General features: G+C 49.0%; 1 protein-coding gene across 1 annotated transcript in view; it reads left to right on the top strand.

The window, feature by feature from the left end:
• The window catches only part of LOC142428565 (unconventional myosin-XVIIIb-like), a 181796-nt gene extending 165883 nt beyond the window's left edge, over positions 1-15913 (top strand). The window contains exons 29-30 of the mRNA XM_075533417.1: positions 13919-14032; positions 15728-15913. Coding sequence (XP_075389532.1) covers positions 13919-14032; positions 15728-15913 — 300 coding nt within the window. The remainder of the gene's footprint in view (positions 1-13918; positions 14033-15727) is intronic.
• Positions 15914-17574: the final 1661 nt, after the last annotated feature.

Raw genomic sequence — 17574 nt, 5'->3', positions numbered from 1 at the left:
ATGAGCATTGATTTTCCATTCAAGCAAGACAAAATCCTCGACAATGTCAACCTTTTCTCCATTTACATTGATGTTACCTCTTGGGAGGCAATCCAGTTGTGAGGATCTGGGCCTTTTTTACATTGAGTTGTAATCCAAGGCACTCCTTGATTTTTATCAGGAGGTCTTCAAGTCTTCTTCACGTTCAGCAAGCATGGTTGTATTTGCATATCTCAAGTTAATGAGCCTTCCTCCAATTCTGAGGCCGCGTTCTTCTTCTGATACTCCAACTTCTCGGAAGATTTGCTCTACATTGTGCAGATTGAGCAAGTATGGTGAGAGGACACAGCCCTGCCACATACCTTTCCTGATTCTAAATCAAGCAGTGGTCCCTAGCTGTGTTTGCACAACTGCCCCTTGATCCAGGAACAGGTTCCACTTGTAGGTCTGAAATTTCATAATATAAAAAGAGGAGGGATTCTGCAGCCTCCAAACAAACAGACTTAAGACATATGCCTGACGCGTGCTTTTGAGAATCAACACTGGCTGAGGCCTTGGCTCCATCCACCACGGATTGGCTGGGAGACACTGACAAGTGAACTAACCTCTCTGAGCCTCATTTTGTGCATCTAGGAGCCTTGGGTAGGGATAAAAACCACCCATTTCACATAGTTGCTAACATGTTTCAAATGAATATAAGGAAATACACACACATTGATTAAATATAAATAAATAAATAGATACATGATAAAATACCCATTTCATAGAGTTGATACACATTGCAAATGAAACATACATATACATTATATATTACATATAAATATATAACTCTCTCTATAAAACTATGTATATATTATATCCCCAAATTTCCAACTCACTGCTATCGAGTCAATTCTGACTCATAGTGACCCTATAGAACAGGGTAGAACTACCTATGTGAGCTGCTGAGACTGTAACTCTTTACAGGAGTAGACAACCCTGTCTTTTTCTGCAGAAAACGTGATAGTCTCAAACTACAGACCTTGAGGATTCCAGTCCAACATATAACCACTACACCACCAGGGCTCCTACACACACACACACACACACACACACACACAGTAATCATTTCATAGAGTTGCTGCTGTAGGTAGCTGTGGCATCATCTGTGAATACAAGGGATCATGACTAGACCAAGAATGAGCCATCTTCATGACCATGGTCTGCTCAAGGCCATTGTTCCAACCACCCATTGGGGGTCTCCCAATCTAGAGAACTCATCTTCCAGCACTAGATTGGACAGCATTCTGTTGTGATTTATTTGGTTTCTATTGGCTAGTTTGGGGAAGTAGATCCCCAGGCTTTTCTTCTTCTTTTTTTAATCATGTTATTGGGGGCTCATACAACCCTTATCACAATCCATCCATTGTGTCGAGCACATTTGTACATTCGTTGCCCTCATCATTCTCAAAACATTTGCTTTCTACTTGAGCCCTTGGGATCAGCTCCTCATTTTCCCCCTCACTCCCTATCCTCCATTCCTCACGAACCCTTGATAATGTATAAATTATTATTATTTTGTCATGTCTTACACTGTCTAATGTCTCCCTTCACCCACTTTTCTGTTGTCCTTCCCCCAGGGAGGAGGTTATACGTAGATCCTTGTAATTGGTTCCCCCTTTCCACCCTATCTTCCCACCACCCTCCCAGTATTGCCACTCTCACCACAGGTCCTGAGAGGTTCAGCTGTCCTGGATTCCCTGTGTTTCCATTTCCTACCTGTACCAGTGCACATCCTACCCAGAGCTGACCAAGCTAACAAGCCCAAAATTATCCCCTATTTTGGTCACAGATCCACAGCCTCCCTCCATCTCACAAAAGAGACAAAATTTTCCCGACTGTAGGGGGAAAGCCAAGTCAGTGAAAGAGTAGTCATCTCAGGTTTGGCAGGGTCTCCACAGGGCTGCCTGGCACCCAGGGCTGCATCATGGTAGGTCCATGTGTCCTCTGCTCAGAGATGTCATGCAGGAAGTGAGCCATGGAAGCAATAGCAGTAACTGGCTAAGGCAACTTCACCCTGGACTGACCTTCACAAAGCAAGAGACCCTGGATCTCGAAAGGCAAGGCTCACTGAGCCATGTATACCTCTGCCCTTCAATTAACCCCACCTGTGTTTATCAGCCAGGTTGAGACAACAATCCAACCAACTCAATGTGAAACACAGGAAGATACTAAAGCTCCATTGTTTCATGCAATTAGGGTGCACAGGAACCTGCAAGATACAAGGTTTCCCATATCCTAATGATTATGGGAAATAGTAATTTCTTCTGGTGGGAGGGGCAGGTGTCTATGAAGTTGGGATTGGGCCGGCCCCTCAGATCTCTCCACTGGTTCCCTACTCGATGCCGGTATGTTGCATTCACATCTTGGAGCACTGGGTTGAAGTCTGGTCCCTCTTTCCTTGTGGAGATATAAACAATACCCTCCCCTTGGGTGGGTTTGTACCCCACCCAAGTCTCTCTTCATCTGTTAGCTCCGCGGAAACCTACCGACCATGGGCGACTCTATTGTCTTTGAACTTATGCTGGTGTATCAACCCACACGACCACAAGCCAGCCACCGCAGAGGGTGGCAACAGAAAAGAGTGGTGATTCTCTATGGGAGTATTCTAACTCTGAAGAAAGTGGAGAGAGAGACATTCAGGAAGAGTAATAAGCAAAAGATGGGCCCCTCGAAGAAGGTCAGGCTGTTTAGCGTATTGCTACATCTTTGAAATAAAAAATCCAGGGTGTAGGCTTTTCTTTTGGGGGCTCTTAAGCTAGTCCCTGACTCACAGAGTCCCATGCACAACCCAACAAGATGTTTCTGGGTCGTACACTATTCTCATGGTGGGTTGCAGCTCAGGTGATCCCTACAGTTTTCCCTGACTTATGCCCAGATCACCAGGCCTTTCTTCCTCATCTCCCTGAGTCTAGAAGTACCACTGAAATCTGCTCAGCATCATGGCAACACTCAAGCTACCATTGACAGTTGAGTGGTGGCTGCATACAAGGCGTGCTGCTTGGGAGTCAAGTCCAGACCTTTCTTGTGGAAGCTGAGAATTCTATCAGTGAGTGACCTGCTCACTGCCGCGGAGTCTGTTCTGACTCAGAGAGGCCCTAGAGGAATAGGGCCTGCTCCCTGGGGTTTCTCAGGCTGTAACTCTTTGCCTCATTTTTCTCCGAAGGGTTTGAACCACCAACCTTGTGGTTAGCAGTCCAGCGCTTAACCCACTGGGCCACCAGATAGTTTCTGCCTATCTCTCCTCAAGGTCACTTTCATTACACTTTTGAGCCAGACGGGCCTAGCCTGACATTTGAAATACATTTGCATTTAATAACGCGTTGATATCTGAGCCGTTTGCGTTTAAGCGTTTGGTAAATCTCTCGTGGCAAAGCTTCCTAGCTGAATGCAGGTGGAGACTCTGCACTGCTGGGGGCGGGGGGGGGGGGCCCGGGCCTGTGTTGATATGAACTCCCTGAGGCCACCACTTCTTAAACAGGATGTGTCCCTCTGGTTCTTTGTCGTGCAGTATTCTTAAATCCTGCTTTAGTTGTTCTACCAGACCCAGAAATGCAGGTCCTGCCCCCTCGATGGCATTCCCCCTCATCCCCTATGTCTAGCCAACCCATCTCACAGCTTAATCAGTCCAAAGCAAACATTTTACCCAGGTATTTAAAGCCAGCAGATGGCTTTGCATAGGAAAGCGGTGCTATTCATTGGCTTGTAGCGCATGGATTTGTGCTGGGAATCCCAATGGGCTGAATGAACAGAGGAGGGTGGTGGGTGTTGGCGAGAGTATTTGGGATGAATTTAGCAATACAGGGAGACTTGTATGTGGGTGGGGGTGGGGGTGCATGGCGGGGGTGGGTGGGAGCTGTGCTGGCCCAGGAATTGGATGGCTTTGGAGGCAGGCCAACTGGAGCCTGACCTTGGACAAGTCACTTCCGCTCTGCAGGCTGCATTTGGCGTGTGCATCAAACAAAGATGCCTTTCATGCAGGGTGGAGGTGGGCTAGAGTGATACTGAACATCCAGTGGGTTGGCAGGGGCTGAAACCTTGGGGCCTAAAGAGACATTCTTCTTTGCCCTCACTGAGCAAGCTGAAAGGTGAGAGGGAGGAGGGAGGGCGGGGGAGAAAGAGAGAGAGAGAGAGATTGATATTCTAATAGGGAACCCTGGCTGCAGAGTACATTCAGCATTGCCCTTTGAACTGGAAAGTCAGCAATTCAGAAGCTGTTCTAATGGAGAAAGTGGAAAATTCTGCTCCTGTGAAGACGGGACAGCCTTGGAAATCCTAAGGAACAGTCCTACTCTGTCTTACAGGATCGGAATCTATGAGTCAAAATGGACCCGCCAGCACTGGGAGGGTGTATTTGTTTGTCTTCCTATGATAAAATACACTCACTCAAAATTCACTGTCATGGAGTCAATCCTGACTCATAACCACCCTAAAAGACAGGGCAGAACGGCCTGTGGGTTTCCAAGATTGTAACTCTATGCAAGACTAGAGAGCCTCATCTTTCTCCCAGGGAGCAGCTGCTGGGTTCGAACTTCTGACCTTGTGGTTAGCAGCCTAGTGTGTAACCACTAAGATATAAGGGTTTGCTGGTAAAATACAACATAAAATTTACCATTATCTAGCCATTTACAAGTGTCTGTATTTGGCAGCTGACAGCAACCTAAGTCCATCAATCATTAGCTGGAAAAGAGAAGCTACTGGCCTAAGTATCTGAAAAAAGTGAAATTTAGGATGGCTTTCAGGCTTGACTCGATCAAGGCCAATTATGTCAAAAGGGTGTGTCTTGTTCAACTGCCCAGCTTCCCGTAGGCAGACAACTCTTACTTCTTGGTGGGAAGAGCCACTCTCAACTCCCATTCTGCATCTTTTAAAAAATGTTTTATTAGGGGCTCATACAACTCTTATCACAATCCATACATATATCCATTAATTGTGTAAAGCACATCTGTACATTCATTGCACTTATCATTTTCAAAGCTTCTGTTCTCCACTTAAGCCCTTTGCATCAGGTCCCCATTCTGCATCTTTCTCTCCTCTCTCTCCTTGAGTCAATCCCAACTTTCAGGGACCCTATAAGACATGTTGGAACTATCCCTGTGGATTTCTGACACTGGGATGTTATAGGAGTATAAAGTAAGAATTAATGTGATGGCAATGGGTGAATGAAGTTATTTATTTTTTAAGTAGATCACCCGGCCTTTCTTCTGAGGTGCCTTTGGGTGAATGTGAGCTGTCAACCCCACAGTAGCAGAGCACGAGACTGTATGTGCCCCCAACCTAGGGACCAACTTGTTGCCCAAACGTGGGTGGTGCCAGCTAACACCTGGGATCCTTGTGGTCATGTTGGTCACTGAGGCCAGAGAACAAACACCAATCAGCCCTCTCAGTCAGTTGTCAGTCCTCCCTGCTCTCGGAAATCTGCCAGAGCATGTGGCAGGAGAGTCATTTTCAAAGTGTTTCATGGCAGCTCAGGCATACTGGCCTCATAAAACCATCCGTCAAACAGCTCTGACCAGGATGTGATGGGCAGTGGGCTACTCAGATGCCCAGCCGTCCTGTGCTTCTCCTGTTCCCTGAAGTCTAATTGTTTTAGACTCTCCCAGCAGGGAATCAAGATGACATGTCGGCAGCCCAGAGCCTGTTAAAAGCGGGCCCTCCTTGGGTGAGTGCCTCTGGGCTCCGCACCTTCCTCTCTTCATCCAAACAACCCAGTCGCCCTGGTCGGCCAGCGAGCCTGAGGGCCTGCAGCGGTGCTGTCGAGCCCATTCTGACCCTGATAGAGCCCATGAATATCAGAGTAGAACTGTGCTCGCTACCGTTTTCCGTGGCTGGGTTTTCGGAACTCAATGACCAGACCTTTCTTCCTAGCCTCTTTACCAGTGCACGTTGAGGAGATTCCAGTGCACAGCGACTCTGTGTATGTGGGAATAAAAATCATACTCCAGAGGGTTTTAAATGGCTGCTTTTGGGGGGACGCCTCCTACCTCTTTATAAGTTGCCACTGAGTAGAATCCACCACACAGCAACCCCATGTCTGTCAGACTGGAACTGTGTTCCAGAACGTTTCCAGTGGCTGATATTTTCTAAGATGGATGGCTGGGCCTTCCTTCCTCTCCGCCGCCCCTCTCTGCCAGTGGCCATCAAGCACACTCCATCTCAGTGATTGTCCCCTCTAGAAGTTGATCACTAGGCCTGCCTTCCAAGGTTCCTCTGGGTTGATTTGAACTTTCAACCTCCTGCTTGGATAGCAGGTGTGGGGCTCTGCCCAGGGTGGCTGTGGAGCTTGGACAGCTTATTTCGTCGTGGCTGCATTTTCCTCACCATTGAATGGAGTCCTTCTTTGGGATGAAAGGGACAAACAGCGGCTGTGACCGTTGTTGTGGCTTTACACACAGCCTACAGTGTCACTCTTGCACGGGTCCCATGGTGTTGAGCTGGTGACTGTCCCCGTTTTGCAGATGAGAAAGTCAAGGCACCACAAGGTTGAGTGACATATTGGTTACAGTAGCGGTCTCGGGTACAGGCTTGAAGATGAGGGTAGCTAGCATGGGGCCGTGTTTCATCCTGGTGAACATGTCAATCAGAAGTGATCCAAGGTACCTGGCACCACCAGCAACGTCAAGTAACTTGCTTTGAGAGGCAGATGGCCGGGTCTAGCTCCAGTGCCCAAGCTCATACCCACTGAGCCACAGACTCTGGCCCTTTGTGATACCGACTTCCTGTCCTCTTCTGGCGGGATGAACTTGTCTATCGCCAGACCAGAGAACTTGCCCGTGCAGGAGCATCCTGTCTCATCTTTCTCTCTAGGGGCAGCTGTTCAGTTTGAACCCCCCACCTTATGGTTAGCAGCCCAATGCTTAACCCACTGTGCCACCAGGGCTCCTTTAAGCATGCATCCAAACTGAAAACCAAACTCAGGGCATTGAGTCTATTCCATCTCACAGTGAGTCTCCAAGACAGCCAAGAATTTCCCTTCTGAGTTTCTGAGACTGGAATTTGATATGGGAGATGAACTCACATGCGCAGGTGATGGGCAGCTGTGGGGTTTGATGCTGTCGGTGCGGCCAGCTAGGTCTCCCAGTAGGGAGACACAATGAGAGGTCAGTGAACAAATGGGAAGGAGCAAGCTGACTATGAGTCAAACTGAGTTAGACTTGACCCAATGGCAATGAGTTTTAGGTTTCAATTTAGGTGTTGTCTGTTTTTAATGTTAGCTATCTAAAAGACTGGCAGTTCCCACACATCAGCCTCTCCTTGAGAAAAAGATGAGGCTGTCTGCTCTTGTAATGACGGCACTCCCAGAAACACGATCCAAGATCTGTGAGGGAGAAACCGCTCGAGGGCAGTGGGCTTGGTTTCTGAACTGGTGTGCGTGAGAAAGCCAGACAGTGGCTACAGAAGACCAGAGAAGAACGGGTGCCTCTGCATCGCGGTGTTGGCGAGGAATGCTGACTATGGACCATGAATGGCCCGAAGGACGGAAGTGAAAGCAGATGCTCCTTGGAACCAAGGGGTGGAGAGACATCATCTTCAGTCCTTGGGACATGTCATCAGAAGGGACCAGTCCCTGGAGAAGAGCATCATGCTTGGTAAAGTTGAGGGTCAGTGACAAAGAAGACCCTCAAGGAGGTGGATTGACACCGTGGCAGCAACAAGGGGTTCCGCTATAGCAGTGATTGAGGATGGCACAGGACTGGCCCATGGTTCATGCTGTTGTACATCAGGTCACTGTGAGTTGGAAGTGGCTTGAGGGCACACAGTGGTCAGACTTCAGCGGGCGACTTCTCATGAGGACAGTGGACCAAAGTGGTTAAGAGCCTGGGTTCTGGAATGGAGAAAGCTGGTCATTTCACGGACCAGCTGTGTAACCTAGAGGGGGTCACTCCCTTCCATGAGCATACATTTCCTTCTCTAGCTATCAAATGACCCTACTGTTAGCTCTTTCGTCCTGGAAGTATCCTGAGGATTTTAAGAAGCCAGGCAGATAAAGTACTGGGATCGTTAGGTTTATTGTGGCAACCTGGCCAATGGGAACAGGTGGGATTTATCAGGTCACAGTTTGATTGGAGGGCAAAGAGAGAAATGGTTCTGCATGGACCGCCCCCATCTCTCTTGTTCGCTGATGATTGGAGCATGCTGGAGGGTGCTGCTGCTTTAGCTAGTTCTCTGCCTCAACCTGTGAGCTTCACAACCTGTGGGCCACGTCAATCCACGGATCGTGTCTCTAAAGCTTGAGCATCCTTCAAGACCTGTTTCACCAAGCTGCTGGTGTGTACATCACTTGAGCTTGAGGTTGGTGGATCCTGTCGCCTTGCTTTGCTTGTGTTCGATATCACATCTGGGCCTGCCTCACTAAGCTCCTAAGTGACTGACTATTGGTGACCCACCTGCTGCTTGCTGCCTGTGGGCAGACTCTGTTTGCCTTGCCTTGCCTTGCCCAAGGGAGCACTCTGCTCTCTGCTTCCTTGACCTTGGACCTGGCAGCCCCCATGAGTTGAAGGACTTCCAGTGTATTAACTGTTCCACGGAAGTGAGTTGAACTGAGCCCTCTGTACTTCTGTGTAGACTAATTAGCTGTTGTATTCTTTCTCGCTGTATAAACCTATCCTCATATATACATCTATACACACACACACCCACACACACACACATACATATAAAATCATAAATGTCCTGGTTTTGTTTCTCTAGAGAACCCTGCCTAATATAAGCACCAAGCCCCAAACACCCAGACCCAACACCACTAATTCTATTCCAAGTCATAGTGACCCCTATAGGGCAGAGTCGAACTGCTCCCTAAGATTGCTGAGATGGTTAATCTTTATGGAACCAGACTGCCTCATCTTTTGCCGATGGAGCAACTAGTGGGTCCAAACTGCCCACCTTTCAGCTAGCAGCCCATACTTAACTCCCTGTGCTTCCGGGGACTCCTTAGATAAAGCCCCCAGCCCATACCCTGGGCCCACGCCGTTCTCACTCAGAATGGCCGCTGCAGCAGCGGTTCTCAACCTGTAGGTCGCGACCCCCTTGGGAGTCCAACGACCCTTTCACAGGGGTAGCCTGATTCATAACAGTAGCAAATTTGCAGTTTTGAAGTAGCACCGAAAATAATTTGATGGTTGGGGGTCACCACAGCATGAGGAACCGTATGAAAGGGTCACGGCCTTAGGAAGGTTGAGAACCAGTCCTCTACAGGGTTTCCGAGTCTAAACCTTAAGGGGAGAAGACAGGCTAATCATTCTCCCTGGGAGTGGCTGGTGGGGTCCCACTGCTGGCCTTGCAGTTGGCGGCCCAATTCCTAACTCATTGTACTACCAGGTCTCCTTAGATCAGGTAGAGTGCACTGACAGTGGTCCCTGAGAAGTCGTAGCAGCTGTGACTGCTAATGCCAAACCCAGCTGCTAGGCCATGACGTCCTGCCTGGGGAACAGCAGGGGCTGAGAACCGGGCTGGTTGAGGGGCCCCATTGGCTCTGCTCTCTGAATTCATGTGTACCCGGGGCTCAGTGGCCTCACATCGGCTTGCTCCAGGAAGCCAGAAGTGAGGAGGGAGCACTTTGGGACCATGCACCATGTCCAACTAGATGACGGCTAAAATTACAGCCTCTATTCTGCAGTGACTCTGAGGACCACTGGGTTCTGGCTGATGAGACCCTGGGCCAGGAGGATGAGCTCAATGGTTGGCAAATGTGTCATGGACCCTGCTCTGCCCTGGTACTTCTGAAGATGCACACATGTGCCCTGGATGCCACCCGTTCCATGGCTTGGCCCTGGCCATCACCTCCCCCTTCCTCTCTCCAGCATCATCACCCCACCCCTCCTTCCTCCTCTAACACTACCTCTCCCAATTCTCCCTTCAGCACTCTCTTCGCTCTTCATCTTTGCATGACTATCCAGTCACCTTGACCACCTTTCTTATCCTCACCTCACGCTGCCTTGGTTTCCCAGCCACTCTTGTCTAAAGCGGCACATGTTGCATTCACACCTACACTTCAGGTGTAGTTTGCCTACCTTCTTTTCAGAGAGGCTTCTGGTTTCTCCATGAGTGGGGGCCAGCCTGCCACGTGTCTCCTCCCCATCTTCCAGCACTTCCAGAGGTCCTGTAAGAAGATAAGGCCATGTATGCCTCTCGTTTCTATCACTAATACGCTGACCATGTCAGGGACTTCCCCTTGCTCAAATTCATTTCCCTAGCTGTGCCTCCATCCCTCCCAGTCATTTCGGGAAATAGTCCTCCCAGTTCCCCTTTGCTGGAGCGCAGCTACAGAAATGCATCCTTCTGGGGCCTTCTGAGGATTGTAGCTGCTGGACTGTAGGGGGTGGGACCAGAGTTACCCAGACACAAGAGCAGTGTGTAGGGCCATGAGGACAGGCAAGCCCGGCTCCACACTCACTTCCTGCTCCCAACCTCGATGGTCTCATATGCACAACGTAGATCGGAGAAGTTCACAGGTCAGACCGGAGGACGAAATAGGATACAAGTAAAGCCCGTAACGTGGCTCTGGGCAGAGTGGCCACCAATCCCCTACGGGCCTTTATCCTGGGGTGATTCTACCATCTGCGCTGGAGTCCTGAGCATCACACCCTCTGAGGAGAACCACCTCTGCCCACTTTGACCCCAGGTGGGCTTTGGCCGCAGGTAGCCAGTTGTCCATGGGGTAGCCTCCGCCTTGGATCCCTTATTTTTTGTACGTGGGTTCCTGGGGCAGCTGCACTTACTCTGTGGCCTGGGCAGTCAGCAAGAATAGCTGTATACACATACACATGTAATCAGAGAAGCTGGACTCCATGAAGAAGAAATTGGCACCAGAATCTCGGGAAGGCTTACTAACGACCTGCGATCCGCAGATGACCCGACCTTGCTTGCTGAAAGTGAGGAGGACTCAAGGCACTTGCTGATGAAGATCAAGGTCTACAGCCTTCAGTGTGGATTACAACTCCATTTCAAGAAGACCCAAATCCTCACAGACCAATAGACGACATCATGATAAATAGAGAAAAGGTGGAAGTTGTCAAGCAGTTTGTTTTGCCTTGATCCGCAATCAATGTTCTGAGAAACAGCAGTCAACAGGCCAAAAGACCATTGCATTGGGCCAGTCTGCTGCACATGATCTCTTTAGAGTGTTGGATGTTACTTTGAGGACTAAGGCACACCTGACCCAAGCCATGGCGTTTTCAATCACCTCCTGTGCGTGTGAAAGTTTTCAATCACCTCCTAGGCATGCCTGACCCAAGCCATGGCGTTTTCAATCACCTCCTGTGCGTGTGAAAGTTTTCAATCACCTCCTAGGCACGCCTGACCCAAGCCATGGCGTTTTCAATCACCTCCTGTGCGTGTGAAAGTTTTCAATCACCTCCTAGGCACGCCTGACCCAAGCCATGGCGTTTTCAATCACCTCCTATGCGTGTGAAAGTTTTCAATCACCTCCTAGGCACGCCTGACCCAAGCCATGGCGTTTTCAATCACCTCCTGTGCGTGTGAAAGTTTTCAATCACCTCCTAGGCACGCCTGACCCAAGCCATGGCGTTTTCAATCACCTCCTGTGCATTGGATAAGGAAGACTGAAGAAGAATGGATGCGGTTGAATGATGGGGCTGGTGAAGAATGTTGAACGTACCACGGACTGCTGAAAGGGCAGACAGATCTGTCTTGAAGGAAGTATGGCCACAGTGCTCCTTAGAAACTTCGTCTTATATTGTTAAGAGAGACCAGTCCATGGAGAAAGACATCATGGTTGGTAGAGCAGCAACAGCAACAGCAAAAAAAAAAAAAAAAGGAAGACCCTCGATGAGATGGATTGACACAATGGCTCAGGCCTAGGAACAATTGTAAGGCAGGACTGGGCAGTGTTTTGTTTTGTTGTGCACAAGATTACTATGAATTGGAATCAACTCAATGGCTTCTCACAAAAAATGCATATGTGGTTCCCTAGAAGTCTCCCCCTGCCTGCCTTGGAGATTCCACCTCACGAAGGCCCCATAGGTTACAGAGTGGAACTGCTCCATAGGTTGGCAGTCGACTTTATAAGAGCAGATCGCCAGGCCTTTCTGCAGCAGCACTACTGGCAGGTATAAACCACCAGCTTTTTGGTTTGCAGTCAGCAGCCGAGCACTTGATCCCTTTTTCCCACCAGGGCTCCCTCCTGGGACTCTCTCTTGCAACCCACCCCATTTTTCTGTCTTAGCACCCCCAACTTCATATCATTAACCCTTTTGTGGAGGCAGTGGCCTGCTGTTTTAGAGAGGGCAACAAGATCAGGGGCTCGTGAGCTTTGTGACTGAATACCATGCCATTCCTACCTGAGCCAGGGCTGCTTTCCTTCAGTGACATCTAATATTTTCAACACAGAGATTGCAGGGCTCAGATCTGAAGGGAGTAGGGCTTATGCCCATGTACAATTTTCTCCAGTGGGGATGTCTGCCTTCTGGGACCTGGTGTGTAACTATCCCTAGGACTGGATTGCTGTTTTCATTAGGTAACATCGAGTTGGTCTTGACTCAGAGAGCCTACGTTTAACACAGAGAAACTCTGCCTGGTCCTGTGCCAGCCTCACACTTGTTCTTATGGTTGAGCCCATTGCTGCAGGCACTGTGTCAGTCCATCTCATGAAGGACCTTCCTCTTTTCCACGACCCTTCTACTTTAGCAAGCATGAAGTCCTTCTCCAGGGACTAGTCTCCCCTGGCAACGTGTCCGAAGTACGTGAGACAGTCTCACCATCCTTGCCTCTACGGAGCATTGTGGCTGTACTTCTTCCAAGCCCAATGGACTTGTTCTTTTAGCCGTCTGTGCACTTAAACGATCCTTCACCAGCACTAGATAAGGAAGCACCCTCGCTGGATGCCCTGCTTTGCCAGGAAGCATGTGGGTAGATAGGATGGTGAGGAGCAGACATTCTGTTCACATTGGTGGTTTTCAATCCTGGAGATGGATGCCAGCGCTGAATGCAGGTTGGCTCTCCTGTGAAGCTTTGCGTGGCATTTATGAGGTGGCTACAGGCTCTCTGAGACCCCCTACTACTTTTACTCTTCAATCTGACATCAAGGCACCTCGTGTAGGAAGCTCCCCACAAGCCCCAGCCCACTTCTCCCATGCCCAGTGCCCCTGGACCCTTACTTCTCAGAGAGCTTCCAGCCCACATGCAGGCAGGCCCAGGCTACCTGTTCTCTGCAGGCCTGTGGCCTGGCACAAAGTGGGCATCAGCAAGTCCTTGGCCAGTGAAATGGGAAATAGCTCGTGGCACTGGAGTGAACATGGCCTTGCCTTATATCCCAGGCATGTGTGGGTCGTACCATGCAGGCACTGAGCCAGGCTCCCTCTGATGCAGAAATGTTGTCTTCCCTAGGGTGGGAAGTGAACCAGCTTACCTGTAAGTAGTGTTATGGGGCTGGGCTGGGCTGGGTTGGACAGTATTGGGCTAGGCTGGGCTGGGTTGGGCCACTCTGGGTTGATAGTCGAGTGGGGAGTATTGGGCTGGACTAGGTCTGTGCTTGTGTTGGGCAGGGTCTGTACCGGTGCTTGGCTAAGCTGGTAGTAGGCTGAAGTAGATTGGTACTAGACTTGTACTAGGCTGGACTGGTACTGGACTAGACTGGTACTAGGCTAAGCTGGGTTTGAGTTAGACTGTGACTGGGCTAGGCTGGATTTGGGCTGGGCTGGGACTGATGTGGGGTGAGCCAGTTCTGAGCTAGGTTGGGCTGAGAGCAAGACTGGACAGATACTGGGCAAGGCTGGGCTATGATGGGTCTGGGTTAGGACTGGATTGGGTCTGGGTTGCCTTTGGCCTGGAGCTGAACTAATATTGGGCTGGGCTGCCACTGGGCTGGGGCTGGGCTCTAGGGAAAGAACCTCTTGGAGGTAGCTTCACGAGGCCTTTTCTGTTTACCCTGCTCCTGATCCAGCTGCAGCAGAGCGAAGTCAAGTGCGAGGATGCCTTGAAGACCCAGAAAGCGCTGACCGCCGACCTGGAGAGCATGCACAGCGAGTTGGAGAACATGAGCCGTAGCAAGAACCTGGTACCTGCCCCTCCCTGTCGCCAAGGGCAACCGGGCCAACTGGCCTTTGGGGGCTGTTGTGGACATACTATATGCACAGCATTATTAGAGGGCCATGGGGTGCCCAGCATCATGGAGGATCGGGCATTATATCAGTACTCACGAATGGGTACAGGGAGTCACCTACTGTGTACTCAGCACCATGGGGTGTAGATATCCCACTATGCTCTGAGCACCATGAAGGAGAAAGGGCCAACTGTGTGTTCACTACTGCAAGGAGCAGCCCGAATACCTGCTGGGCACTTAGACCTACTGTGTGCTAGGGCTATGTGATGCACTCATCCTCCATGCACCTAATGTTTTCTAAGAATGAGTCTGGTCAAACAAGTATTCATCAAGCACCAAGCCTACTCACTCCTGAGTATTTCTCAGGCACATGGTGCACCCCTACTATGCACTCCCCACCACCAGAGGGAAGGTGGTCATTCCTGTTAGGTTACTGCACCCTCATTCATGTAGGTTAGGACAAGGTGGTGACATCTTTCCTGGGATCACACATACTTACTTCCACAAGGTGACCCACCATCTATTATGGCCCTACTGTGCACCACCATCAAATCAGGGCACGGTGATTTAGAGCAAGCTTTCACTCAATGAAAACATGAGGGAAAAGTTGCCGTATGTGATGCATCTGTTATACAGGTGCCCTGGTAGCCTAGTGGGTTATGTGTTGAGCTGCTAACCACAGGATCAGCAGTTCAAAACCACTAGCCAGTCCACAAGAGAAAGATGGGGCTTTCTACGCCCATAAAGACTTACAGTCTCAGAAACTCACAAGGGCAGTTCTACCCTATCCTAGAGGGTCGCTGTGAGTCAGAATCACTCAATGGCAGTGAATTTGGATGGCTCTTTCAGATTGTAAAAATCGGGTTCTGTTTCTTTAGAGTGGGTAAGATACAGGTTGACTTGAATTTGGTCTCAAAAAGTTTAATATCTTAATAGTTTAGGTGTCTTTGGAGACGTGTGAGATGAAGTTTGCCTGAAAATTCTAGTGGGTCCTTTTGTTTAGAATTTTGTTTACACTAAATAAAAAGGAACATGGCCCCATAAATACACACACACACACACAAACCGAGGAACATACACATTCATATACAAAGCCACCAGGCACACATGTAAATATACACATCTAGATCCACCCATCCATTCAGCCTGTATTTACTTGTGATGAATGAATGTTCTCAGCAGGGGGCTTAGTGTGGGGATGGACTTGTGAACAAGACGAGGTGCCTGGTCTCTGGGAGACCCTAGGGCTTTGCACTCACATGTACCAGGGGGATTCAACATGTCTGTGGTGTGAAAATAGGATTCCAAGATAATAGCATATTTTCCTGAATGCTTTGAAGCCCACATATATGTTCCAGGCATATTTATAAATAGATCTGCCTACAAAGATTCCCAGATGGCTTACACACATATATCTAGCCATTCACATCCATGCTACATTCACACAGTCACATGCCTTCTCAGGACAGACACACATATGCACTCATAGCCATTGTACAGGGCCATGCAGGGCTCCATGTAGGCACCTTCTCAGGTACACACCCACAGCATGTGGTGGCACACCTATGGCCAACCTTCTAGCAGAGAAAGGCAGGCCTCCCTCTGTTTCTCATTAAGACACCTCCGCCCTGCTGTCCTGCCTCCCTTCAGGTGGATGAGCAATTGTACCGGCTGCAGTTTGAGAGGGCAGATCTCCTGAAGCGCATCGATGAGGACCAGGATGACCTGAATGAGCTCATGAAGAAGCACAAGGACCTCATTGCCCAGGTGACAGCCTGGTGTGGGACGAGACTCGAGGGCCCGGAGCTAAAAGGGTGGGGGGTGCTGGGGAGGTAACAGGGTTGAGCTGCTTCCTGGTCGAAGGGCCAGGACAAGAGGAGAGAGGAAATGCCACTGAAATCAGGATCATGTGCACAGGCTTATGTAGCTCTAAGGAAGGAGAATTCTACTTTCAGATGGTGTGTGATCTCTGGTGAACATCTCCACCAAGCAAGATATTTATTTATACATCCATCCACCCATCCTTATACCCTGGTATTCATTCATCCACCAATCCATTCTTCCACTCTCCTTCTACTCATCCTTCGATTCATTTGTATATCGACCCATCCATTCATTCACTTACTCACCATCTACCTATCTACCCATCACCAATCCACTCACACATTTATCTACCACCCACCCAGATATCTATCCACCCTCCCATCATACTAGTTATCCATCCAACATCCATGTTACACACCATCCACTTACCCATCAACACATCATTCAATCCATCTCTACATCCTTCTATCTATTCATCCTTGTACCCATTGTATATCCATCCATCCATTTATTATCCACCCACTCATCCTATACATCCATAATCTGTTTATCCACTCACCCTTCAACCCATTTTCACCATTTGTGCCTCTCTGTCCATCCTTGTGCATACATCCACTCACTCATTCCCTTACTCATCTACCATCTATCTATTCATCCATCCATTCATATATTCACCCCCCCCACCATCCATGTAATCATTTATTCACCCACCAACCCTTTCTTCTGTCCATCTATGCACCCTTATATCCTTCTAGTCATCTGTTTGGTGGCAAATTGCAGGCTCGGCAGAGTGACACCAAGGGCTGTGAGGAAGGACTCCATCGTATTTATAGTCTTTGTGCTAGGGATAGCAGCTCCTTCCTGGATTGGCAAATGTCTTCCTGATATTTTGTTTCTGGAGATCCAGAGGAAAAGGCCTGCCAGCCTTTAATTTCACCCTACAATCAGTTGATCTGTGGAAATATATGTGATGCTACCCAGCCAGGTTGAGTAGATTCCTACTCAAAGCAACTAGACAAGACAGAGCAAGCCTGTTCCCTAGGGTTTCCAAAGCAATCACCTGTATGTGACAGACAGCTTCATCATTTCATCCTCAGAGTGGCTGATGGCTTTGAACCACCACCCTGCCACCCTGACTCCTCTTCTACTGCAGAAGGATCAATAATGATGCAAATAATCCACTATGAGAACCCCTGAGATTGTGGTTCTCATTCAACAGTCAACTTTTGGATCTGCGTTTACCTCCCTGACTCAATTTTCAGCCAAACACTAGACAGATCTATAAAGGGATCAGGAATCCAAGGGACATACACACACCTTAAAATCACCCCCACTTTGGAGAGCTACAGGGCAGCATTGATCCAGGGACCAAGCTCAGAGGGAAAAAGAAGGAAGAAGGAGGAGTGGAGAAAGGATACAACGTGTGGAAGTAGGAGAAATGATGTTACGCTGTGGGGACGGCAATCGCTGCCATGAAACAGAACGTGTAGTTCAAAACAACCAGCTCTGTGTGAGAAAGACAGGGTTTTCGACTCCCATACATAGTCACAGTGTCAGAAACCCAGACCGGGTCACTGTGAGGCAGGCTTTCCTTGATGGCAGTGAGTTTAGACACATACTAATTATATAATTCTAATGATATAATGTACATCTTAAAGTCTAAGTTATACAAC

Source organism: Tenrec ecaudatus, chromosome 16, assembly GCF_050624435.1.
Source record: "Tenrec ecaudatus isolate mTenEca1 chromosome 16, mTenEca1.hap1, whole genome shotgun sequence".
In the NCBI taxonomy this organism is placed as follows: Eukaryota; Metazoa; Chordata; class Mammalia; order Afrosoricida; family Tenrecidae; genus Tenrec; species Tenrec ecaudatus.
The sequence above is the reverse complement of the archived record's forward strand: the minus strand, read 5'-3'. Positions and strand labels throughout refer to the sequence as shown.